At 43.8% G+C, this 27,728-nt stretch overlaps 1 protein-coding gene and 1 long non-coding RNA gene across 2 annotated transcripts in view; both read left to right on the top strand.

The window, feature by feature from the left end:
• Nucleotides 1–16,486, top strand: part of cdin1 (CDAN1 interacting nuclease 1) — a 53,703-nt gene extending 37,217 nt beyond the window's left edge. The window contains exon 12 of the mRNA XM_018663629.2: nucleotides 14,864–16,486. Coding sequence (XP_018519145.1) covers nucleotides 14,864–15,020 — 157 coding nt within the window. The 3' untranslated portion in view covers nucleotides 15,021–16,486. The remainder of the gene's footprint in view (nucleotides 1–14,863) is intronic.
• Nucleotides 16,487–16,495: 9 nt separating this feature from the next.
• Nucleotides 16,496–22,554, top strand: LOC127143584 (uncharacterized). Its single transcript, XR_007815145.1, has 3 exons — nucleotides 16,496–16,612; nucleotides 16,969–17,041; nucleotides 17,834–22,554. It is a non-coding gene; the product is annotated as an uncharacterized LOC127143584 (long non-coding RNA).
• The last annotated feature ends 5,174 nt before the right edge of the window (nucleotides 22,555–27,728 follow it).

Below are 27,728 nucleotides of genomic sequence, written 5' to 3'. Positions count from 1 at the left end.
CACCCCCGAGTCCCTGCTAAGGATGGAGCTCGCGGTTAGAGAAAAGACTACTGGCTCTGTTTTAAATATTCGTCGTGGTTTGAATTAGAAAGGGGATAAATTCTCTGAATAATGATCGCAAAACATTTAGCTTCAACTACCCGGGTGAAACAAAACACTCTCGAGTGAAAACTTTGAACTACTCTTCCTTTTTTCTTTTCTTTTTTTTTTTTCTCCCCCGGCCGTTTTGTTTTCAAATTGTAGCGCCGAGTTCATGGGAAACTCGCTCCGAGGTTACCTGCGCCCCTGCAAAGCGATGGAAAAAGAGGGATTACGGCCACAAGAATGTTTTTGCAGTTAGTTGAAATATTACTAACCTTGTCAAATGTCATTTTGAATGAGAAAGCAAACGTATTTTAATCAGGGTTTTAAAGGCAGGGCTTTCCAAACTGTGACTCTAGGAGAAAGGGGTCAGCTAATTGCAACGTTTGATGTCATGTTTGGTCTCTCTCTCCATTTTGAAGTGACTGCCTGGAAACAACGCTCGCTCTCTCTCTCTCTCCTCTCCCCTCCTCCCTCCCTCTCTCTCTCTTGCACCAGGCTCTCTCTGTATCTCTCCTCATGTCACACGCACGCACTTTATCACACGCACTGTCAACTGAAAATCTACTGAGAGGTCTCTGAGTTCTCAATGCTGTAATCTTCATAAAGTCTCTGCTTCTACTTCCTGTCAGCCCTCCTCTCAACTTCAACCTCCAACCTCTCCCTGTATGTATCACTGAGAGTTTGGCCACTCCACACAGACCTGACACTGCTGGAATTTAAGGATCCTATTCATATATATATATATATATATATATTTTTTTTTTTTATTTTTTTTTTGTTGTGTATGTGTGTGTGTGTGTGTGTGTGCTCATCAGAGTATCAAGAGTAGGGTATGTCAGTCCTCAGTCTCCTTGTTTAAATATGAAGGCCACTTGGACAAAAGATATGTGCAAAGCATTCCTGACCAACCTATACCAGGTTAATCTTCCAAACACACAATCTCAAATCTCTCTGGTTCTCATATTTACTATTTTAACAGCAGCAGCAGCACAGAGGGGAGGTGGGTAGCGGGATATACATTGTAAATTATGTTTGACAAGGTGGGGTTAGTGGTTTTGTCGTGGCTTGTCTTTGGTTATTACTCATACTTCCTCCTGCCATAGATAAGGTCTGCTGGTGAACATACCAAGGTGAGCGTTGGCGCAGGGCCCTTATCGCCAGCATTGATTTAGGGCAAGAACCCAGTGACAGAGGTCATTGTGCAGTAAAGCTATCCATCATTCAGGTTTGATTTCTGCTCAGACCTGTCTCCAAGTTGTCTACATGTAGGTAGGCGGCTGTCGAGGAGTAGAGGTTGAACTGGTGGGAGGTGAGATGTGGACGGTGGATTGAGGCGCTCTGGGTAACTCTAACAGTGTGTTCAGGGATGACAAGAATTAAGCGTTTAAAGGCTTTGATTGCAGGTTGACTCATATTTAAGGGTGATGTTTGGATATCATTTAGAATATAGGTAACACTGTAAACTTAATTTGATCCCATAATTATTGTATGGAATCCACAAAATATTTGTCTTACGTTAAAAGCTAAAAAAAAAAAAAAAAAGTACCCTTGAATTTTTTTCCACCAGTAGCTGATTGCCTGTCTTTCCACAGTTTATTTTGCCACTTACTGAATTCTCCATGTGTCCTAGACATTTTCTGAGTATGTATTTCAGACGCTCACATTTTCCCCCGATTTAAAATTCAAGGTAGTACCGAGCCTGTGGTAAATAAATTTACAATCATAAACACAGGAGATGGGTGTTTTCCCCCTTTGCAGGGGTGTTTTTTCAGATGTCTGAAGATGGGTATTTATTGCTGTTAATGTTGTTCATGGCCTTCATGGCTAGACTTGTAAGTTTTGGCTTAAATGTTCTATTTATCCTGGCATCAAACTGAGGAGCTCATACTTTCAAATATGCTATGAGTCATATTATTGATTTGTCATGAAGATTATTTATTGCGCCTTTTTTTTTGCTAACTTCTGCAGAAGTTGGAAGCTGTCAGAGATTCCTGGAGTGGCTGCATGTAAACGGCTGTAAACTGGCTGTTGCTTGAATCCTGAGGGGGAATGGGACTCCTGTAGAATCTAAAGGTCTCTTTAGTTATGCTGAAAGGAGCTAGCAGAGGATGGCGGTGCTGCTCACTCCAACCTCGCAGAGGATAACTTAAGCAGCTAATTACACTTCAGTCTGTAATCAAACCCATGTCAGGTTGTCTGAGAACCTGGATTTGTGTGGTGGATTTCAGTTAAATACAGGGGCAGCTTAAACATTTTATGGTTCTCTCCTCAAATTAAAGTTTTTTCCCGCAATCCCCTCGAAAATGTGTCATATCCCATTACGCAAATTTGGATATGGTAAATTAGTGGGGAGAGTGCTTACGCTATGAATATGTTGACTTTTTTGTGTTGTGTGCAGAGGGGTTAGCTTGCTGGGGGTTGGGGGGTGTCTTTAACTCTAAAAAGTTGTCTTGAATTTTCTCCCCTTGGAAGATGATGTGTTTTTGCAATTCAAATATTTGCTCATTCTCTTCTCCATTGCAAAGCTCCCTTTGAAGCGGAAGAGTTCTATCAGGACCAATGACAGTGTGAGTGTGCAGCGTGACAGCGCAAGAGGCAGTGCTGGACTATTTCTAACTGCATATTTAAATAGCAAGGAAATCCAAAATCAAAAATGTATGCAAATGATGGCATGTTTTGCATGCTGATATTTTTATGATTTGGGGCTTGCATATTCAGGTGGTGCTCAGTACGTGCCTAGCTTTAGCAACATTAATCAGAATTACTCCATGGCTTCACCACATCCTTGATCTCCGTCTAAACAAACATTTCTGGGGGTGGAAGGCCTGCAATTTGGCAGATTTACTTTTAATTAAAGCTTTGCTTAATGTTTTATTGACTGTTTTAAGTGGAAAGACATACGTAAGGCCCTAGGCTTCATAGGAAAGTGTGTAACCCAGAAACTCTCAATACATGCTTCTGAAGATGATTTTTTTTCTATTGCTCATTATGGAAGACTGAACTGCCTGATCTCCTTTACATTCATCACAGCTATATATATTCTTCTTCATGTTACGTGGGAAAGCATCTCTTCACATAAATGAAGATTTTAGATGTATTCATTATATTGAGCATATGCACAATGACACTGTGTGGGGGTGCTCTGAGGAAATGTACGTGTGGCTGTTTATGCAGTGAGCGCGGTATCAAGACAAAGCCCTCGAAACGGACCTGAGGCCCGTCTGCACTCCTTAAGGTATAGAAAATACAGTATAAAATAATTAATTGAATTGTCATCTGTATGAGCAGCCCTTGCTCTCTGCACCCTATAATTCCAACCTCTTTCTCCCCCTTCCCCTCGCCACATTTTTTCCCTTCTTTTTTTTTCTAAACAGCAATTAATCTCATTTTTAGTCCAATTTCCAGCCCTCTGCTGGAGTCAGAGCGAGTCCCCTGTTTTGTTCCTATTTGGCTTGGTTCCTCTGCATAGTCATTAAGGGCCCAATTAATGTCACCCTTTAGCTGAAGAGTGCTCATTTTTATTGGGGAGCTGACAGTCACCGCCATGAGTGCCGCAGTGTAATATGCATTAATTGCCCCGTAACACTGGTAATTACCAGTTCTTCAAGCCTCTCAGTAAACTGTCATGCCCAGACACGACTGCTTTGAAATAGATTACTCATTAGGGGGACCTGCCCTGTTTTCCAATGGGGGCTCGCTGGGTTGGCATAAAGACGAAAAAAAATCTGGTGCTTGAACAAATAGTTGCCAAGAGCAATTTCCTATTACAACTTCCCGGTGACGGCTTTTCTCTCTTTCTTTCTTTCCTCCTTTTTTTTTTTTTTTTTCTTTAGATGGCATTCCAGCCGTCACTTGAGGTAAAGATCAGAAGTAGAGTTAGAGGTCCATCACAGATCTTGCTGATAGCAGGTGGATTGTCTTCTCGTCCCAGTTTGACTCCTTGAATGAAAATGTGCCTTGGGATTTCACCATTCAGCATTTTGCCTCAGTTTTAACTGAACTCTTCAGTGTCTATTGTATTTTGTTCTTTTTGCTTTTCTTTTCTTTTTTTTTTTTTTTTTGCCTTTGTACAACATTGCCCTGAATGCCCAGAGACTAGTGTGTGAGCACTGCATTAAAAGTGTCAGCGTTGTTGCTTGATGTGGGGCATTTCAGGGACTCTGTACATAAGATCAAGGCAGTGTTGATGTGAAGTTCTTGTTCAAATATTGATGCTAACTTTGCTCGGGCTCTCGTGTTTGCAAACTGCGGAATCTCTGTTTTAAACATTAGCTTGTGCTTCACGGTTCCTGAAACGTGCCCCCCCCCCCACTGGAGAAAAAGAAATTGATAGTGAATGCAAATAGATGAATTTGAAGAAACGGTTAGAGGACAAAAGCTGATGATGTAGCGTGGGTGTCACCGTTGCTCGACGATAAGATATTATAAAGGAGAGACCAAATCAAACAATGTTAGTTATCGCACATCCTCAGCACAGAAAGGTGTTGGCCTATTTAGTCACGCTAGAAACAATATTTAGATTTCACCACAGCTTTGTAAACGCTCCAAGTGTGCGCTGGGCCGATTCCTCTCTGGTCCCTGTTCTTTCTCTTTCTTTTTTTTGCCTTCTTTTTTCAGAGGCACTTTTGTGTCATTACCCATTTACTATAGCAAGGAAAAGAACAGAATGTGAAGACCAGGAAAAACCCTTCTCTCTCTCTCTCTCTCTCTCTCACACACACACACACACACACACACACAGAGAGATAGAAAACACACACATCCACACACACACACACAGAGTGAGCTTCACAAAGGTGCTGCTTTTGTTTTATCTCCCTTATAGCACCTGCTTCAGGCAATCTGCTCCCACTCGTCTCAAATGAATTTTGTCACGGCCTTTCAGATTCTCAGCCAGCGATGCACTAATGAAAGGAGATAGTACAATTTGAACTGACCAGGTAGCAGCCAGCAGTGCACAGCTGAGAGCAAGGGATGGGGGACACACCCCTCCTTGAAACAAAAGACAAGTCAACCGTCCGCTGATATACCCATTACCCTTCTCATTAATACCCCGCAGACCTTGTCGTGCAAGTGTGTGCGCCGGTGTGCGCCTGTGCGTGTGTTTATCTGTTTGTGTTGGTCGAGCACTTTTCGAATTGTTTATGACAGGCCTAATTGGGCTAATTGAAGACATTAAGATTACCTGTCAACTGTGTGTATCCATACTCCCTATCTGTCTGACAACTCCTGACAAGTGAGGGACCCCGTAGCATCCGTCATGATGGAGCATTCCCAGGCCGTAATAGGGACAATAGGGGCCACTCTAATTTGATGTGGACAGCCTTAGCTGCGCGTATCAGCCTCCCTCTGTGTATGTGTGTGCGTGTGTTTGGTTGTGTTGTGTGTGTTAAGTGTAAGCGAGAGCTGGGGGTGCTCTGTGCATAGCCAGGCTAATGGAGTCCCCTTTGGCAATGTGACAAAGCGATGAGGCAGTCTGAGGGGAGAAGTGAAAGGGGTCTTCAAGTGTTTAAGGACATGAGAGGGAAGGTGCTCGGGGTGACGGCCCTCAAAGTTTGAGTGACAAGAGAGGAGCGCTGACATCTGTGTGTGTGTGTGTGGTTGTGGATGGTGACCAGTACTGCTTTATCAGAGAGACACAACTTTTTGATTTGGGGACCAAAATGCAACTGATGGGACTGGTTAACCCTGTTTTGCATGTCTGTGTATTTTAACATTTACTACAGTCACAGAACACCATTACTGAGAGATATAATGCACATACTTTATAAATGTGTAAATATTTAGTCTATATTTGTTTTTAACTTTAACAGTTTCATTGGAAATGTAGTCTTGTCACTGATTTTTTTTTTTTTTCCGTTATCAGGGTTGCCAGATCTTCAGCAGAGCACAATCCTATCTCCTTAGACTTACGGAATGTGCCTCTGCATATCTGTATCAAGCCACCCTCCCTTTTCTCCCCACTCTCCTCTCCTGTGTGGGCATTGTGTGGGGCTTTGCAGTGTCATCGCTATGACAGATCAACGCTGTCAGCCCAGGAGATCCCTCTGTTTGTTTGTTCTCCTCCAAAAGGGGTTAAACTGTCAAGTTGACAACTCATGAGACCCTTAGACTCTGCCCTACTGCCTCTCCCCCGTCTCTCTCTCTCTCTCTCTCTCTCACGCCATGGCTCCCTCCTCCCTCCCCCCCGTCCACCTTCATCCCCAAACGAGTGAAAATCAATACCAGATTGCCCGAGGACCACTGTTTGGTGTGGGCCTGACCCCCAGATGTCCCCCACTCTGCTTCTTTCATTACATGTAGCCCAGTATTTAACTTCCATCCTGATCCCTCGCCTAATTAGTTTCGATAAGCTCAGAGTCTCTCCCTCTCTCCCTCCCTCTCTCTTTCTCTCTCCTTCTCGCTTACACGTGCACTCACACCGCACACATGGACGTCTTGCTTTCTTGCCCTTTGAAGGGACACTCTGGGCTGGGAGTAATAAAAAGACAAATCCCAACACGCACACAGAAGCCCTCAGCGATTCCTGAGCTGGGATTATTGTTTTGTTTGCATAGCAAATTTTTTAAAACTACAATGAAATTAGATTTGCACCACAGATCATCAGCGAAAACACTGGGTATATCCTGTGTTGTCCAAGGCTAACGGTCGCTCTGTGGTGGGCCTGTTAGCAGCACCATGCCTTCACTCCTGTGGTTTTCCACGAGGCCTCTTCGTCAGGTTCTGTCTCTGTTTAGCTGTAAAGCCCCGTTACAAAGTAGCTGTTGATGTTAGATAGAAGATGCAAGCTGGTTCTTTAAAAATGTCCTACTAGCGAACTTAATGAATAATTTAGCGGTTGAAACACATAGAGCAGTTCCAGCAGTTTGTCTGCTGGAGGTCTGTGTGTGTGTGTGTGTGTGTGTGTGCGTATATGTGTGTGTTTTTATGTACCACCCACATGTCCAGGTGCCGCCAATGCGCCGACCACTGACAAGCCCCAACGACATGTCGGCTCCCCCTGCTCCCCCCTCCCCTCCACCCGGGGGGCTAAAATTACCCTCAGGAATGTAAACAGACTGCAGAGTAAGCACACGGCTTTCTGTGGCCCTTTGCCTGCGTCCATCTCCAAATTTGCCCCCCCACCCCGCCCAAACAGGGACAGTTCCATTTTGGACTCAGAGGCCAAGGTTGATCGCAAGGATACCTTAACCTGGCATTGGCTGGCTTTGTCATAGCGAGTTCTTTGTCCAAGTAACAGCAGTGTTTCTTGTGCCTGGTGACGATAATCGCGTTGGTGGCCTGCAAATGCTCCGACGCAACAGCTGAAAAAGAAATATCTTCTTTTTCTCCTCGTATCTCGTTTCCCCTTTTCATTTTAGCAGACAGATGGGCATTCACACCAATTCATTAGGTGTGTGAGGTAGCTGTAAGCGGTGGAGTCTGGGTGAAGAAGTTCACTGGGCCGGGTGCTGACATGTTGATTTAGTGGTGGTAACACGACTGCACTTCCAAAGGTGCTGACTTGGACGAAAGCCAGGCCTCTTTTTCTCCCAGGGAGACATTAGAGGCCACGCTCTAATTTTGGGGCTAGGGTTCTGCTCATGGATGCAGAGGCCAGGAGGCCCTACACAACAAACATTCACACCTGCCTTTCCATGCCATAAACTTCTGATTCAGACCTCACTGAAATGGCAGCAGAATTAAAGATATTGGACTGATTTCTGAGAAGGAGCCAATGGGCGTTGTGGCTTATTCAGAATGTAATTTATTCACAATAAATAAGTGTGACAAGAAGAATATACAAAGTGCATTCATCACTTTGTAAAAATGTCACTTAGAATTAAACATAACTGTAACAAGTTTAACATGTTTTCTGCCTTCAGTAATGTTTGGTGTATGTTTTAATTAGAGCGCTGACCTTTATTGTCTTTATATACTTTAGTCATTAAATGCATGTGTTTAGGTTTTAAAGTGACTTGCAGCATCATGTGCAACTTGCTTGTGGGAGAGTGTTCCTAGGTGCTGTTGCGTTGCGTGTGTTGGTGTTTATGTGTTTATTTCAATTGCATATGTGGAAGACAAACAGCCACGTATCAGGCGCACATCCTGTGACCTCATGTATAAACATGATATCATCCATACATATACACACGTAACACTGTTCCTCTGCTGGACACATCAGGTTTGCAGGCGCCCAGTCAGGCTGACGCTGCCCTAGCGAGGGCAGATAGGGTTACAGTACAAACTGTTGTTGATTAGGGCCGTGCCTGTAGTGGGGGATCATCCTAAATTGAAAACACATTAGCCGCCAGGGTTAAGGGCAGGATTAGGACCGGGGGCTCTGTGCGGGGCGAGGAGCAAGCGGCAGACACAAAATGGCCGTCCCTCTGCTTGCTTTTGACTGTGTTTCCCCCAGAGACAGGTGGCAATTATCGGCCAGGGCTGCTGGGAGTTCACAATAACAGGTTAAAGGAGCATGTATCCCCCTGACGCTGTGGTCCTCTCTGTCTGCACAGCCTCCCAGCCCCCAGCCTGTTCGCCCAGGCCACCGCGGGGGAGCTTCCTGTCTCCAAGCAGAACTTAAAGACATGGAGACTCATCAAAGGCCAGAGGGACTCTCTGGACAGATCTCCAAATTAGCACCATGGCCAATGTTTGGCTTTGGAGACTAATAAGCCTCATCTGAAAACAGTGAAAGCCTCAGAGACGTTTTATCCCGTTATTTTTTCTCCCCATATTAGATATAATAAAGGTCATCTTAATTCTAAGCAGTGCATGCATTTAAAATGTATTTACAGTCATCCAGACTCAAAGACATGATTATTGCCTACTCATAATTTCAGTACAGTACTTGCAGAGGAGACACCATTTGCAGCTATTGCCATAATAGAATTTAATAATATCAGCATCAAGTGTTAATGAATACCCACTCAGTGTGTCGTAACTGAAGAGATCAGGCCATTTTCATGATATAGAGGGTCATTATAGAGGATGGGGAGTCGATATCTGAGAAAAGATCAGGTGAGCTCTCACTGTTTGAATGTTAACCCCTACACAGCCAGAGTCTAGCACAGGCAGAGCATTTTTATCATTACAGTCATATTATAAATGTGATACTGTTAGTGAAAGAGGAATGATGCACAGAAAGTTTTTGTCTGAAGTACAAGCTGTTCCATAGCTCCAACCTAACTTTAATACGAATTGTTCTGGTGTCATCACAGAGCTGTCGTCGCAGGGTTGTTATGTCGTACGCAGTGTCTTCCATGCTGTTTGGACCAACTTCTGAACACTAAACAGACAAAGCCAGAGCCAGACCACACCTTGTTTGGTTTCGCTCCACATCCAAAGCAGACCGGAGTGTGTCAAAGTGCGTTGGACCGTGACACGGCAGATCTGAGGAGGGCACCAGCGCACATTACACACACAACGCACACTTGTCCCTCAGATATGTGTTGCTAATGTGGTAGGCGACATGCTCAGTTAAGGGACTTAACGAGTTCCAAACACTGATTAAGGCTCCTCCCTTTTGGCTGGAGGATGTTTTGGGAAGCATGATATTGTACAAACAGATCCTAACCAGGACCAAATGGTGCTGTGAAGTAGAGCTTTCCGTGTCTTACCATTGCACCATCAAAATAGAGACAGGGTTGAGCTCACTCACATTATCATGCGTCAGCCAAGCTATCAATCAGTTGATTGATATAGGGTCTTTCCGATTGTGTGTATGTAAAGTGATAAGATTTAGGTTAATGTGAGAGGGTGGCTGTGGTGATAGGTGAGAGAGAGTGATAATTCGTTATTGGGAGATAAAGACTGCAGATCCCATAGTACAGTGAGGTTGGGGGAGGGTGTTAGGATAACTATAAAATAATGAAAATAAATAACTTATTTGTACATTTTGTTATTCAGGAAAAAGTCAAATAAGTAGTGTAATCAGTTTAAAATAGAGCTGAGCAGCATATGGGCATAACAGGTGATACTGATATCAAATACTCATTTTGTCATCAAATCTACCCAGCTGATTTTCTAGAAGATTGTTTACAGAAAGAAAGGTCATTATATTTGATTATGTCAGTATTGCACATCCCTATTTGAAAGACTTTTGTTAAAGAATCCTGAGCTAAAGGTGGATCAAACGTATTGACTAATTTTGCAGTGGATCAGAGAGCTGAGGGCATGTCCCCGCCACAGAGGTCACTGTGGCTGTTATGGATAAAACACTGGAATCCTCTGATCTCTGTTGTGGGGTCCTGCATCAGTGAAGCGTAAATTAGCCTCTTGCTAACGTAGAACTCACGAGTCTATGCTCACGACACACTGACTGGACCTGACCTCCCACACCCCTCAGACTCACACATTACACCTCCACATATCTATGTTAAACCTCACACTACACTGTACAAATATACATACACATAAAACACTCTACCTGCAGGGGTGACAAAGACGAACCACGTCCGCGTCACGTTCCATTTCCGTGCCCCATCGACAGAAAACATAAAAACGTCTGAGAGAATTACACCTGGCGGAAGATGATTTTATTTTTTATTACCCTCTGTTCCACCTTAATTATGATGCTTGCGTAGGATTGGGCGACGTGCAGCTATGTGCCTTTGGTGTCTTGTATTTGTGTTTTACATACCTGAGCAGAGTTGAACTTTTCCTTCCCCGTAAAGACAAACGGGGAGGTGGAAAGAAAACAAGGTGTTCTATTCTTAGCCCTACTCGTGTTAATAACTTGTCTGTGGGAGGTTAACTCTTACATTCGTCTTCTGTTATTTATGGACAGTGGGATGTATAGTTTGTAGCAAGGGATTATTTACCTCCCTTGTTCGAGGACACCCCCTCCAGGCAGAGTCAGCCTTTAAATATCTTATTTGTGTGCATGGAGGCTGGTGTTATCAGGACCGTCTTCATCATCATGACTTGCTACAAACAGCCACTACACGGGCTGTTAAAATACACAAGCTGGATGTACAGTTATCAGCTGCGGGGCCATATCACCTGGCATGCAGACCCTGGTTCAGCCCCCTCCCCCTTTCTAAAACTCCACACATACAAACACATCACACAACCATTATCCGGCCCTGTAAATAAACTCCTATAGACAGCTGCCTATAGCAGAGGCTGACCTCAAAAGAACAGGCCATTTGTCACTAGTGCACACATTTTCTCTCTTTTACTATGTACACAGCTCCTCTGTCGCCAACACAGAGACTTTTATTCCTCTATACTTCTCACCCCGATCAGTCTCAGCGCTCTCTGTCTTTAAAAGAAGCTGAGCAGGTTCCATACCTGCATTTCAGGGAGCAGAGAAACAGCCGACTAAAGCTAATGTTTGGCAGTGCTTTAGCTGCCCTACCTCGCGACCTGATGTATGGATGCCGAAAACAAAGAGGTCTTTGTGGGGAGACCTCAGAGACACAGAGTTCACCCTCAGGTAGAGGCTTACGCTGTCTAAATCACTGCTGGGGCGTTTGTTTAAAACGGCTCCACGCGGTATGTAAAATGAAGTGAGGGTGTTTTAAAGTCGAGCGTAAATTCATCTTGATTTTATTGATAATTCATCATGTCGCGTAATGTGTTTTGGCAGAAGTGCTCGGCCCCCAGTTTCAGTAAAGCTTTTTCTCACCGAACGTGGCAGATCAAATTAACCTTGATCTGTGTGTTCGGTAGAAAGGTTCAACTCTGAGGTTTTTTTGTGTGTGTGTGGGGGCGGAGGGGGCGTGCTGTCTGACCTCCAGCAACCTTAGACTTCTCTGAAAACGAGAAGGGCAGTAATAAAATCAAGAAAGCAACTTTGCACATTCTTCGCAGGTTACAGTTTGCACTCTATTGTTTTTTTTTTATTAGTTTTAGCAGATCATATTTTTCTAGTGCTCTCTGCATGTATGATGCAGGGATTTCATTCTCCTCTCAGCTCTATGTGAGGCTTGCCTTGCTGTGTGTGTGTGTGTGTGTGTGTGTGTGTGTGTGTGCGTGCATGCGTGCAGGCAGAAACTAATAACACTCCCTCTTCTCCATTCAAGGGTTTTTGTTCCTGAGTGCCTTGCTCTCATTAAGCTGCAGTAGTAAGCTGCTTGGCACCTGCTTTAAATGCAACCACCACCCGCTCATTAACACTAACGAAAGCATGGCTGGCAGCCGCTATCCACGCCCAGGCTCGTCAAGTGCCCCCCCTCGCCCCTCGCCAAAATTAGCTACATTTCACAAACAATTTCACCAACTCGTTACATAGTTAGGTGTTTATTGGAAGATGGCTGACTCTGACTTAGAGGTGGTGTGTGTAATAAGCACACGCAAGGTTAAGATGAGCCAGCCCACATAATAAACCATAATTTGCCTACACATTCAAACTGAACTTCCCTTCTCTTCCCAAGGCTTCACAACACACAATCTTCAGAGGGACTATATAGAAGTATATAAGACATCGTGCTGTTTACTGTATATTTATAATTGCTTTCTATAGTGTCTGGATGCTGCGTGGAACTTTTTCTTAAGAATATCATCCTGTAGCCATCAGGCTCAGTCATGGCCCCCTGACTGTTCCCTTCCCCCCTCAGTGTTATTGTTTCTCTTTCCAGTCTCAGATTTTTACCCCAAGGTCCCTGTAGTATTGACTTGTATTAATTCTGAGTAGGATTCAAAGTCCATTTATTTTCTTTAGGGTATGGAAAGGCCTTGGTGACATGGCTCCCCTGTGTTTATAATTTTGCTTGTTTCAATTTGTGCTCGGCCTCCCCTGACAGTCCCGGAACATGATGTATCGTACACCGCTGCCTTATCTGTTGATGTACAGTTTTAACCTTTTCAGAAGGTTGCTTCTCTTCACTCTGAGCAAACCAGTCTCTCTCCTCCCTCCACTTTTTCTGCCTCACCTCCCCAATCCAGAGCACAGGAAATACATACAGCGCGGCAGCTGAATAAAAAAGAGGAGCATAACCCCTTTTCTAAAGTCATCTAATGTAAATGTTTAGGTTTTGTTTCCATAACATTTCCATATTAAGAGTTGGCGGCCATGTGTGGCGGCTGACCGTGGAAACGATGAGAGTTCGGGGGGCTTGAGCTTTGTGCGGTGCTGAGAGGCTGAGCTATGTGTGTGACATTGTGGTGAACTTGCAAGTGTGCATCTGTGGGCTTTCTCCAGGGCTGTTAGCTTTGGCCTGTTTGCTCATAGATACAGCACCGTAAATCACACACTGTAAAACGCAGAATGCAGGGATGGGGTGCACAAGCATGTACTGCTGCAAGGGCCTCTTGGAGGGAGGGGTGTGAGTGTGTGTGCGCGTGTGTGTATAGTCACATTTTTTTTCGTGCATGTGTCGGCCTCCATACTGTACTGTATGTAGAGCATGCACTGCCTCAAGGCCCCTTTAACACAGTACAGTACATATGTACATATACTGTAGCTGGCAATGTCACGACAGCTGATTCTTGCACTTGCATTTATAATTTATGTGGTTAAAATACCTTGTCGAAGTTGTAAGGTCAACCATCTAGGTATTTATAATAATCTCATAAATTCTAAACACACAAAAGACTAAAGATTCCCATAATTATTATTAAAATAACACCATTGGGTGTTTGAGTCAGTATTTTAATACAAAATGATTGATCATAGGTTCAAGGTTTTATGCACTTTACCTTGGAGCTGAACTCCTGCTGCTCTCTGTGGCCCTTTGGCTAGCTTCCTGTCTAGGTCTCCAGAGGCCCCCACAACATTGTTAACTGTCTGAGGATAGAGTGTCTGAGACCAGAGCACTGTCAGCCCCCTGAATCTGGTCTTGCACGTGGGAACTGAGGTACTCTCCATTCAGAGTTCAACTGTGACATGTCTTTATGCATGGCAGCTAATGTTCAAAGAATAGGTATGATCTATATGAGGCAGAGAGGGGCCACCGGTGGCTCTTTGGGGCATAATAAATAGCTTGAAAGATGATTTATTGTCTTTGTAAGGAGAAGTAGTGAAAATAACGTCGAACATTCCCAGTGAAGAACTCCCCTGTTATAATTGTTTCTGCACCTTTCAGCAGACCTTCAGGTGTACGGTAGCAACAGCGTCTATAGCAGCGAAATGATGAAGAAGAAGAAGAAGAGACCAAAAGATAGAAAACTGAAAGAATAAAAATACCCTGCATTGAAATAGACTGAACTTGACTTCAGTCTATTTCAACTTTGCCTGGCAAGTCATTATTTATAGCTCTTAGGAACTGCAATGCTTGCCAACTAAGGCAAAGTTGCTTTGGCTTTCAAAAGTGAGTGTGAATGAAACAGCTGGACACTGTTGGACTGGCTAACATTAACCACCAGATGCAGTGTGTTTAAGTCTCAGACTTGGTGTTGAACTCTGCGTGCTCTGCTCCATGCCAAGGGCTTCCGATGACAGGATCCGGAGGCCTTGGTGTCGAGCTTTGTTATTTCACAGATTATTGTTATTTCGCTGCCATTGTAATGTGATCGAGTGTGTATCACCCTGTCAGAAAGATCTTTATCTTCCTGGCGGCTTTTTTTTTTTTTTTTTGATTCAGCACAAGTTTCCTGGATGGTGATCAAAGGAAAATACCTAAGCGACCTTATCTCTCATGGATCATTCTTACTGGTGTCCCATCTTTCTATCTCTTTACTAACTTATTCCTTTTCTGGTACACCTTCCAAATCCAAAGTCAACAGCCGTGAGTATTTTGCAGATCTGAATTTGAAAGCAAAAGCGTTACTCATTGGTAGCTACTTCAGAACTCATGACAGCAGTGATGTACTAACAAAAGACCGGCTTTGTTTCTTTTGTCTTGCGCCGCAGGTTTGGGCCAGGCCTCGTGATCTACTGGTATGGTTTTATAGAAGAACTGGACTGCCAGAGAGACAGAGGTATCCTGCTCAAAGACTGCTTCCCTACAGACATTGTCACCCTGTGCCACGCCGCCCAGCAGGACCAACTGCCACAAGAGCCAGAATAAGGACAAAGAGTGAGAAAAGATGAGAAGTGGAGCAAAAAAAAAAAAAAAAGTAAAGATGGGAGGATGAATGGAAGGAAAGAAAGAGGAAGACAAGGAGGCGGGAAGGGTAGGAACACTGAACTATACAGGGGTGGATACTTATATCCGGAAGCAATTTGGTTTTCCTGCAGTGCGAGACTATTGGCAAAAAATCTGCCCTGAACTCCACCTGACCCTCTGTCTCTGTCTGTCTCTCCCTTTCTTCCTCTCTTTCAATGCCCCAAAGCTACCGCATGTAAATACACACCAGCGCTCTGTATATCTGACAGCACAGGGTCAGATTCATACCTGTGTGTAAAAACACAGTCTTGGAGGCTTTCCTGGTCGTGGTCAGCCCCTGGCCCATGGATGGCCTCTCACAACGGACAGCCAGGGTAAGAGCCGGGGGGCCAAAGCAGGACATAAGGCCCTTCCTTATCACACCCAAAGCCCTGGCCTTTGTCACTCTTTCCTCCTCCGTTCCATAGGCAGATAAGCGAGGTGCGGTCCGGGTGGACGCCTGTCTCTCACCTGCGTCACTCAGTGCCCTCTCACTCCCTCTCCAGGGGGGTAAACAGGATCATTTCTGATTAAAGCTGGCCTCACTGTGACCTTTTTCACTTCACATCATAAAATCTATTGAGGGTTGGAGCAAGGGTTCACACCGCCAACTAAATTTCATATCAAAATTATTATCAACACATTGTATCCACTTGTGTCATGTGAATTATCCTAATGACCTATAATTAAGTAACCATAAATTAATTGACATTGAAATTCTCACACAGTTCTCACTAATCTCATGTGCCAAGGATTCTCCTGGGCTTCTTTCCGTGGTGTTGATTACAGGAAAGGTTGAGTCATATGTCAGATATTCCAAATCACACTTAGTCTGCACAGTGGTTAATGATGTAGTTAATCATTAGTCAACAAAACATCAGAAAATCACAAAAATGACTGTCACAGTTTCCCAACCAAAGATTCAAAAAGCCAAAGATATTCAGTTTGCACTGGGGCTACTGCTGATAAATCAAAGACAATAAGTAAATCGTTATATATAAGCGACTAATTGTTTCAGCACTGATCACAGCTCACAGAGTTATTTATAAACCTAGTCTGTAATGAATGTGTCCTGTGCTGCGTTAGCTAACATTTGCTAATCTCAACTGGCAAGCGAAGGAGCCTGAAGTTACAGTGCTCTCCACACAAGAGATTAAAGCATCTGTTGAGAGAGAAAGGAGAAAGAGAGAGAGAGAGAGCTAAGGTCACAGTCAAATAAAATACAAATTAATTAGCTCTGCTTCACCTCCATGGGTGCACTGTAGGATTGCAAAAAAATTAGGTCCTTGTTGTGCTCTATCCCACATTTTACATTCTGAGAACATTTCTGTTGTACAGTACAATTTTGTATCTGTGTTTATTGTTAATAAATAAGTTTTGATACATTGTTTGGAATATACTGTATTGCTGTTCTGAATTAAGAGCACTAACTTTGCATACTTAATACATATTTCTTTACCTTAAGGTATGTGAGTGCCTGCAGGTACGTAGAAACACCTGATTTCCATGTTAAGGTGAGTGACCATCCAGCAGTTGTCTGTTGCACATCTTTACAACCACAGTACCTTTTATGAGCAGATACTAATGGAAGAAACACAGCCGGTCTAGGGGAACCAGAAGTGAACATAAAGTTGAGTGATGCTTTTAGAGGCAGATATGCACTGCCTATAGGGGGTCCCTGTCCTGTCCTCTTCTTTATTGCACACGAAAACGATAAGAGGAAAGAAAGTGAAAGGGCGAAGAACCTGCCACCACCTGAAGAAAAGAATGAGTTTTGTAATAATCATTTTACATGTGTTGTGTCCTGTAACTGTTGCAGTATTGAAACTGAGTAAAGCAGAGATTTTGTTTTTGTTACCTGATCTTACAGAGGCTTCGTAGCTGACCATCAGCCCTCGTCTACTGTCCTGCAGAGGGATGAATCAAAGCAGGAGAAAAATACAGTAAGATATGGATAAAGTAGTGTCCCAAAGCTGACCCGCTCCTCTTCTGTTGCTGAAGAGAAAGAGAAACTCCCCCATAAAGAATAAAAATAAGCGTTACTATGTTTGTTCTGCACAGTCATGGGCCGCTCACACAGTTAGAGAGATATGGTATGTGGGGGTTAAATACCACTAAAGTGTTGCTTGATTTGTTACCCTTAAACCTCTAACCCTCAGCCGGCTCCCATCTAGGCCTTGATCCCTCCACGAGGAGGCCAGTGGGTCACAGCAGGGTCGCCAGGCGGCCATGGCTTCCTCTGTCAGCCCCCCCTCCTCCTACCTTGTTCCATGTGGTACAAAACAACTGTCCCCATGTGTCCAGTTAAACTCAGCCCTATTGCCTGGCCGTGGAATGCTTAGACATCAGTTTATGGCTCCTGTTGGACACAAAAACAGAGCTATTTTACTCGGGGAGGGAAAATTCTCTGTTGAATAAGAACAGAAAAAAATGGAAAACAGCAGATTCAGTTCCTCTCAAGTTTCAAGCCTTCCTGCCATTGTTTTCTAAGATGGCTGTCGCACAAAAGAGGAGCCAGGGTCAACTCCTATAAATTAGGTTCTGCACACAATGCAAACTAAATACAGCTTTTTTTAAACCTACTTCAAAGGCGAGGGGCGACATCGCCGTCAGCTGACAAGATTTCCATGATGTCAGTGCAAATATAGAAAAAAAAGGCTTCTATCTGATGAATTTTAGGAGCCAGATGTCTTTATTTTGTGTTTTCCTTGCCCTTGTCTCCCACCTCTTTTTAGATTCATTGTTCTTGTCACAACAATGGGGGGACTCGAGTGCTCTCCAAATAAGGCCAGTTCAGAGAGGTTGCTTCCTGGGGCCAGGAACAACAGGGTTCTGGAGAAATTTGATCCTCGAGAGGCATCCACGAAGAATGAGACTAAACATGCTGCATTTTTCAGAGAAGATTTTTTTTTTTTTTTTTTTTTGACTTATGATAATCTGTGAGGATTACTGATAATCGGTTTAGTGTAAAGGAGAAAAAACTGAAGGCATATAATTAATCATGTTTTTCCTTTCGACAAAATTGTTGAGAAACCGCATGCAAAACGATTTAGTTACACATTTTATCCTGTATTGTAATATTGGTTACAATTCTTAAATCTGTGACTCCCATGTGTCAGATTTGTTTGATGCAGTTCACAGCATCCACTCTGTCTGGCCTAGACCCGCAGGCTATTGGAAGTCCACTATCCACTCAGATGTACATCTTGGCCCAATCTCTTCCAGATCCTGCTGTTTTATGTCTCTTCAGCCAAGCTGCTAGATAGACCACTGAGATGCAGAGAATGAGAAAGAAGGACAGAACCAGAGAGAGACTGAAGGGTAGGTTCTATCCCTCCAGCAGACCACCAAACGGACTTCCTCCACGCTCCTGTGTTATTTATGTGGAGAGAGCTCTGGCCTGTTTCTGCCCCAGGCAGCACGGTGCTTTTAGTAGGGATCCTCTCAGCCTCCCTCAGCCAGCAAGACATCACAGGATGGAAATAAATAAAAGTTCTCCTGGTAGAATCGGAGCAGCCAGTTTTGAAATTAAAAAAGGATTTTTTAGTGGGCTTGAATAACAGCACTGGGGGGGGAAAAAGCGGCCTCTCCGCACTCAGCCGAAGCAGATATGAAGAGATTTCATTTTTATTTTTAGGAGGCTATGTCTGCTAATCAGAGGCTGTTATTTAAAAACAACAATGGATCGTGAGAAAAATGGTCTGGAGGATTTTAAATGGCAGTGGATGTTTGATTGACAGGATAGAGGGCAGATGGTATGTTTGAGGGAAACTATGACACAATAATCTACTCAGATGCGTTGGAGTTGGGGGGGCTAGTTTGGTTTAGTGCCGTATGAGTCATCGGTAGTGCAAGGACAAGCAGAGACACGGCCGTGAGCTTCAAAAAACAAAACAAATTCACAGCTCGAGAACACCCTGCAAAAAAAGTCACTCCTGACACTGATGTGACATCAGATCACACGCACCCAGGGCCTGGTCATTGAAATATTACATTTTTGACATCCTGAAATGAGCAACCCGACGAGTCACTTTCCGTTAAAGGAACAGCTTGGAAGTAGAATCCTACACATCTTAGATGGTATTTTTTATGGATGATGGTATACTGCGAAAGAGAAAGGTGTTGACTGGGCTTCTTGCTAATTGAGGTATTCCATTTAGAGCCAAGCTCTCATTTGTAAAAACAAGTGTCGCTCGCTGTGTAACCCACACCTCCAAATAAATCCAGGAAGCATATTTGGAGTTCCTTCCAGGGAGACCTGATACACCATGTGTCTGTGGCCATCGTTGGGTCCTCAGTTTAGCCAAGATGACATACATCAGCCATACTTTTCAGTGGTTATTTCTCTTGTCAGATTCAATACGTCCCCCATTCTTTTAACATGTATTGTCACGGATAGAAAGGAGGTGGGGAATACCACAGAGGAGCGTGGGGAGTTTGGTGGGGGATAAAAAGGTCTGTCAGAAACGGAGGGAGCATGCGTTCGTGGTTGGAACCACAGGGGTGACAGCCCGCATGGAGGCTGCCGGCTCTAGCATCGGCCAATGGAAAAGGTCAGCCCCCCTGAGTGGCATTTGGACTGTGACAGAAGTGACCCAGAAACTGTGTCATCTCCTGTTCGCAGCGAGGCGTCCAGAGGAGGCCCCGGTAACATCCACAGGTACAGGTACAGGGCCAGCGTGGAAGATGGGGGTGGGGTGGGGAGAACAGCAGGGGTGCAGGAGAGGTAGAGGAGGAAGAGACAGTGGAGAGGCAGCGGTGGATGTATGAGCACCGGTGACATTCTAAAAGATTCGAAAAATACAGCTGTGGAGGTAGTCCGGGGGAAAAAGGTTAGTTGCAAGAGGCTGGAGACAAAATTTGATTCAGTCAAAACAAACCCTGGCTCACCCTTTCCCTTGTCCTCTATTTGCGAGCACGATGGCCTGATGAGAGCTGTCGCAAGCTTGTTATTATGAAATAAGCGCACTTAGGAGGGGGTGGGGCTACTGTACACGGGTGGCGGTGGCCATGGAGACGAGTGTAGCTATTATGGGATGCACGGACCACAGGCTTTGATTGGTGCTGAGAGCAGAGCTCGAATCCAGGGCATAATCAGAGCAGCTAATCCAGTTGATAACAGCGGGTCTGGCACTGTGCACAGCGACGGCCCTGCACTCATTCAGAAGTACCCTTGCATTTGTCAAAACAAGCCTTATGATCATTTATCACACCACAATAAATCCTGGCTTGAAATCCTAACGCGCAGTTGAGACGACTCCTCCATTATGTACAGACTCAGCTTAATTTTGGAAATTCTTTGAAAGAGCAGATGTGATTGGTTTATTTTATTGAATTGTTGCTACTGGCAACATAATATTTTTGTGCTGGGAAATTGTAAAGGGCAGGGATGGAAGCAGCCGTTTAAGCCCGAGAAGAAGAGAAAAGGAAGAAGCAGAGAGGGAGAAGAGAGGAAGAGGTTGACTGGACTTAACTACTTAACTTTTTTCCTTTTTTTTTTGTGATGCTTTACGAGTATTTTGTTGGGCCTTCGCTGTGCTGAGCAATTAACTGTTTGGCTGAAAGCATGGTGCCAGCTCCAGTGCTCCTCAGCTAGAGCAATGTGGGTCATTTATCACTTTTACAACTCATTTTCACCCCCAAAACACTCCACTCTGGGGCTGGATACAACCTCGCTGCTGCCATGTCCTTGAGTTCCCGGTGACAGGTAAATATACACTTCCATCCAATCACATGTCCCGCATCGTCTATATTTGACTTATGGGAGGTCAGCCTGCAAGGGATCGATGCTGCAGTTCATTTTTAGAGGCCTGATGATGTCATGTTGCAGTGTACCCTGGGTTATGAGTCCGTGAACCTGTTGCTGCAACAGAAAGCAACAGCCACCGCAGCTGTCTCTGCATCCCAAAGTTGGTGACAAGTAGATGAGGCAGCACGTGCGCCGCCGTGAATTTTTACATACACTTTGAGAGGGACTTGAATGAACCGAATCTTGCTCACTTCTCTACTGTAACTTCAGCATGTCAGTCCACTGACAACATCCCCAGTCCCACAGGGATCATCATCGGGTCACACAAGAGAGAAGAATGAATGGAGCGATGTGATGTTGTCATTCAAATGCAATGGATCACTTGAACTCCATTGCCCTGTTGTAATGACCCTGTGTAAGGACCTGTAATGTGGTTTTCCCATTGGGTTTGAGAGAAACCCTACGCCAGGCCATTCAGGTGCGCAATAAAGTGCTTTTCACTTTCTGAGGACTTCCTGTCTCCAGTGGCGTTCTCCATTAACTCCTCACAGACAGACAAGAGCCTTTCTATTGGCCCAGACACTCTTTATCGCAGCAGTCATTCCCCCCAGGTACGGCGCTACCTGGCCCGCAGATAAGATAGGAAGCCGGCTGCCTGTCATTATTGGCAGATGAAGGCTATCTGAATATTGACAACAGTTTACACTCCTTGTTGAGAAACAAAGTTGGACTTGTGAGACGGTCGCACACAGGGCTTCTATTGTTTAGAGGAGATATGAAAACCCAGGCTCCCTGTGGTCACACACCCAAATAGCCTTATGTCACAGCTTGCCTCCCCCTCTCCAACCTCCCTCCCCCACCTCCCCCTCCTCCTCCTCCTGCTCCTGCTCCTCTTCAGTTGGCTACTATTTATTCCCACCAGCTGTAGTGATGTACTAAAAAAGTTCTTGACACCAGCTATTGCTTTTCATCACTGCAGCTTCCCTCTGCTAACAGGAGGCCATGCTAGCATTTTCCTTACTCTCTCATAGGCTGCGTGCTGGTGGAAATACTCGCATGTAAAATAGCAACACACACACATCACACACATGAGATGTAAGGGATGAAATGTCTCTGTGATTCCCAACATTATCAACTGTGGAGTTATTAGGCATAAAAAAATTTTAAAAATGCAATTATAAATTGAACCAAAAAGAAAATCAGTCACGTTCATGTGTGGAAACGTTTCTTTTGAAATAACACCGTGGATGCGTTTACGTGTTTTATCATGTAATCCGCACAGAAAGTCACGTCCACAGCTTTCAGTCGTTGCGCATACTCAACGTTTCATCGAAATTTATTTTACCCATTTGATATTACTGCGTCACGTCTACAAAAGGACGCGATATTGGTCTCTGCCACCCCCAAAAAATAAGATAAAATGGATCAAAAAATAATTATCGATCATCACTGCTTTTTCTTTTGTTTTGTTTGTTTGTTTTTTTAATAGCTGCTTTCTCCTTTCGGGTCAATAACTTAAAACCGATAATTCCCCGAAGTTGCTTTGTGTCATGGAGATTATCACAATTTGTCAGTCGGAGTTAAAATTGTCGAAAATATTGACAGCCGTTTTCACTTTTAGACAAATATTCTTGGCTTCTCTCGTTCTTTCCTTTTTTTCGATTTAAACATGTCGTCAGCCTTTTCGTTTGTACTTGAAAGGCAAATTAAAAAAACGCTTTGAATTATGTATGTGTGTGTGTGTATATTTATATATATATATATATTACAAGAAATTATTGTCGTTGGTTTTTTTAACTGTTATAGACAATTAACAATTTAGACATAAAATATGGACGACATATTGTAGATAATAACAATTAATAGAGACTAATAAATAATAGTGGTACATACATATTATTATTATTGTTATTATTATTATTATTATTATTATTATTATTATTATTATTGATAATCCCGTTTGTTTTTGTTTGTTTTATTGAATTATTTGTCACTTGTTATTCTAATCTTTCTTAAAGCAGTCTAAGCTACATAATGAAGTGGACCACCTCTGTGTCTCCTCGTTATTTCCTCCAGAGGAAACGTTAGTCTGTAACTCCATCCTAGTGACACCAGTCTCCCTCTCCTCCTCGTCCTCCCTCCCCTGTTTTTTTTTCCTCTCTTTCCTTTGGTATAGACCTCTATGCCATTACATTGTTTTGAAAAATAAGGAGAGGTTTTAACTGCCATCCGAGACGATAATGGTTACCGATTCTATACTTTCAGTCATAATCTTCAAGTGGGTCGTGATTAATGATGTCAGTGTTCGCCGGGGTCCTTCAGGCCCCTGGCTGGATGACTTCAGCCCTGCTGCCCTGCTCCTCAAACTCTCTCTCTCACTCTCTCTCACTCCTTTAAAACACACACTCGGTCGTGCAAAGCTCTTGCAGAGATGTTGCGGTTGCATATTATGAATTGCTCATTTCTCTCTCTCTCTGTCACACATACACCCTCTCTCAGGAAGGGGAGGGGGAGGCAACAAGTCCCCAGGTGCAAAGCATAATATTGACCCTACAATCCATCTTTATTGATTTTACTATCAACGTGGCCGTCTAATTCATGCATAAGGAGCTTTCTACCTGTGAGTAAATATGAGATGAGAGTCTTTGGAGGTCACATTTACTGGTGCAGGTCAGGGTCTTCTCATCTTAGTGGATGAGACAGAGGTGGAAAAAATGACAGAAGCCCCCCTTTTGCCTGAATTTTTAGAGTATTAAAAACAAAGAGTGGAGGATGTGAGTTCAGAGCTGAGCAGTTTTCTCAATATTTGGTGGTGTTACAACAGAGACAGACAGGCCTCTTCTTCTTCTCTCTAGAAACACACTTACTTTGGCCTCCAGAAGGGGTCGCCATCCTGTAATAACAGTGCGCCCAAGGGTGTGGTGGGGAGGGGGCTCCAGCTCTCTCTCTCTGTCTCTCTATCTATCCCCTAAAGTCATCGAACATCTATATTATATTGGAGTTATTAATTGAGTTGAAACGTGCGCTGCGTCCATAGAAACGCGCACATTACTCAATAACCTGGAGAAATTTTATATTTTAGAAAACATCCTCTCTCTATTTCTCTCTCTCTCGCTCTCTCTCAGTCCTCCTCTGTTATTTACAGTTCTTGTGAAATGTCTCACTTTGCTGCCCTCGGCTACCCGCAAGATATTTCTAACCCTCTTTTTTTAAGATCTCAAAATAACCGAAGGAAATTAAGAATAAAATAATTCTGAAATAAATCAAATAAATATATATATATATTCGACTTAGGACAGCGACCAATAAATCAAAGGCAATCGATGTTTTCGCCGCTCACTGTTAGGACTTCCGCCTCATAATGGAATAAAGGCCAGATTTATTTGTGAATCTTACAGCTTCTCAAGCCATAAACCGTGATTATTTCACTGGAAAAACCGGTCAAATGTTGACAACATGGAGGGTGGGGGGCATTGTAACACAGCGCCGGAGTGGGCCTTAGGCTTGCCTAATTAAATCTTAACTGATTGAAATAAAGGTTTCAGTACCTCAAGGCTTGACTAAGCTCCGGCTATTTCCCTTTTTATTGCGCTTTATTTATTCTGCACTCACATGCCTCCCCCCCCTCGCCCCCCTTCTCTCTCTCCACGCAGCCTCACGACTGGCCACTGCAATTTCCACTTTCTGCTAATTCCAAGCCCCTGTAGCTATGTTATTTCACTAATTATAATTTTTACATCATTAAGATTTATTTTCGTGGGGTGTGTGTGTGAGTGTGGAGGAGAGGAGAGGGAAGGATTGAGGAAGGGGGGGGGGGCTGTCACTCATTTTTAAGAAGACAAGCATCGCTGAAGTGTGAAAAAAAATCGCCTCTAATTCGAGTAGGGAGCCGCGGTCACGCGGTCACGCGGAGCAGAAAGTCCTGAACATCAGCCAGCTAGTTAAGAAATTTATTTTTAATATCCCCCCCCCCCGAAAGAAAGCGCGCTCTCATTCATTTCCTCCAGCCTCTCTGAAATGTGGACTAATAATGCACATTTTCTCTATAGGCCATTTGATCCCTTTTCTTTTCAAAATAATAAAAAAAAACAAAACATAAAGAGTAAAGTAAATTGTAATCGGGTTTAATTGAAAGCCCAATTATGCACATTCATGTAATATTCCAATGTGTCAAAGCTTTATTCTTAAGATAAAATCCTAATTTCTGTTTATCAAAATGCCATCGAATAAATAAAGCGAGTGTGCGTTTAGTAAAAAGGGCAGCGTGGAGCTCCATCAGTGTGGGGACTGATCTGCTGGGCGCGCTTCTTTCCCTCCATTGTCTGAGGAAATACTATCATAAATGATAAATAGATAATGGAGCTGTCTCCTGCAGACACGTTCATCAGCGGTAAATGGGAGCTGGCGCGGAGCACCACGGAGAATTAAGGCGAAAGAGTTTGCAACATTCCTGCAGGGGATAAGTTGTTGACAATTAAAGAACACACACATACACACACACACACATACGGAGGGAGAGAGTGAGAAAGAGACTGGGGAGGCAGAGGGAGAGAAAAGGGAAAGGGAGGTCTTTGTGGACTATTTTGTTTATTTCAGGTGTAGTAGTTTTGCTACTTGACCAAGAAAACAAGAGGAGGGTTTTTGTGTTGACTCTTAATTTTAGGGCTTTTCTCTTCAAGGCCAGATTCTGTTTTTTTTTTTGTTTTGTTTTGTTTTTTTTGGGTGGGGGGCAAAGCATCAGGTGTTGCTGCCATTTGAGCGTCGTTTTTGCCACAAAGATGCAGGAAAACTCAGATAGAAAAAGAACATTTGTAGCTGAAATCACACTTTAAGTAGCCACGAGGTGGTTGACAGCCTTTAGATCTTGTGTGACTTCCTGTTTAACTTTATTTATTATGGAAAAGATCACTCAAGACAAGAATGCATGTGGCTTCATGCATCCGTTCGTAGAGAGCTATCTAGCCCAAGAGGCTGAAGTATTTCCTCGTGTGATAAAGACGGATGTAAATAGTGTATTTTGGGATTGGAGTAAAAAAGAAACTAGGTTTGTATGTTTCACTTCAAGCTACAAAAGAGAAAAAAAGAAAAAAAGAATGAAGGAGAATCCACCACAAATCTGGGAAAAAAGAGTCAAAATTACAACATGAAATCTGCGACAAGATAAAGTTTTGCCTCTCTCTCGATTGTCTTTGCAGGAGTTTGCGCAGAACCTACCCTGCCTTTTATTTAAAAAGAAGAAGAAGTGGGGGGGAAGTCAGCCAGAAAGCCTTTTCGGTGCTGCTATAATAAACCATTTTCCCTGGGCTTTATTGATCAGTCACTCTGAGCTAATGTAATTATCCTCATCAATAGGGGGACTGCAGGGAGAATCATTATGCGGTTGACATTGATAAATGATCAGCCAAATGCGGCCCTTTTCTCCCAGGGACCCCCGCCTCTGACCCGCTCTACACAGGCCTACATAACGTAGTCATAGAAACACCTTATGGCAAGAGGAGAGAAAAAGTGCTGAAATGTTTAAAAAAAAAAAAGGAGGGCAGCACTCTCTCTCCCACACACACACAAACACACAGGCCTAAAAACACAAAACCTAAAAACTGCCCCCCAGAGCAAGCCATTTTTGGGGAGAGCCAGCTGCGAAGCGAAGGACACTCAGCCCCTTCCGCGTGCGCGCGCGTCCATTTTTATGACCACTATCCAAATCAGCAATTTGAAAGAAAAACAAAGAGGAAACAAAACTTTTTTCCCCCCTTTTCTTAAAATGTGTTCTCCCTGGTTGCCAGCAGATGCACCCGTGTATCTAAAAATACATATTTGCAGTGCTCTCTCTCAGATCATGCACCCTACTTTAGCAGATGCTCTGCTGAGGGGGGGTGGGGGGAGAGAGAGAAGAAAAAAGAGCCAATAACATAAGCATTATTAACATGTTGCCTCTGTAACGCGCGCGCGCAAACACACACACACACGCACGTGTAGTGTTTCTAGCAGGGTAAACTGTGTGCGTGTTCGTGTGTGTGTGTGTGTGTGTGTGTGGACATTTAATATTGTTGCACGGTGCGGGAGCGAGTGTCTTCCAGAGGACCGGGCTGCATTGTGCGGCAGTGCAGGGGGAATATATTCCTTATTTTATTCCTGCAGCAGCAGCCCGGACTGGCTTTGACAGGGAGGAGATGAAGGGGAGGAGTTGTTTAGCTCGGCTGGATCATCCATCATCCCTGTCACACCAAATCGGCAAAAGGAAAGCAGCAGAGGCAATCTACCTTCTGTCTCATCGGGGGAGGGAGGAAGGGGGGGAGGAGGAGAGGGGGAGGGAAGGAGAGTTAGGGGGGGGGGAGAAAAAGGAAAAAAAACTATTAATATTAAAATCCTCTCCATCCACAGTAATCCTCACGTTTTTCTCTCTTTTTCATCTGATAATCTCCGCACAAAACGGAGGGGCTTCTTCCTTCCGTTTTATCCGCAGAATAATGGAGCAGCAGAAAAACAAAAAAGGACTTTTAGCTTTGAAATTAGTTAAGAGAAGACGACGCATCATTAACTAGACTCTGGTGAAAAACCAATAAAAATAGACACCCCCCCCCTCCTCCTACCTGGTTAAGGCCCGTATCAGCCTCCTGTGTATAAGGAATAAAATGTTACACAAAGATGATCTGTGCAGGTTATTGTGTCCCGAATTTCAACAAAAACAACCTGAATAACGTTGAAACCAAAAGCCAAAATAACCAAGAGAGAAATGCTGCTGTGGGCTGACCATCAGAGGGATAAAACTGTCCGTGTTTGAACATGAAATAAACTGTTTACATTAGTTTTAAAAATTAAAAAAAGTTTCCTATGCGGGGAATTGTACCAGAAATATTTGGTGTGTAAAAGTGATTTAAATC

This window comes from Lates calcarifer, linkage group LG19, assembly GCF_001640805.2.
Source record: "Lates calcarifer isolate ASB-BC8 linkage group LG19, TLL_Latcal_v3, whole genome shotgun sequence".
In the NCBI taxonomy this organism is placed as follows: domain Eukaryota; kingdom Metazoa; phylum Chordata; class Actinopteri; family Centropomidae; genus Lates; species Lates calcarifer.
Note: the sequence above shows the minus strand (reverse complement) of the source record. Positions and strands in the feature narration are given on the sequence as shown.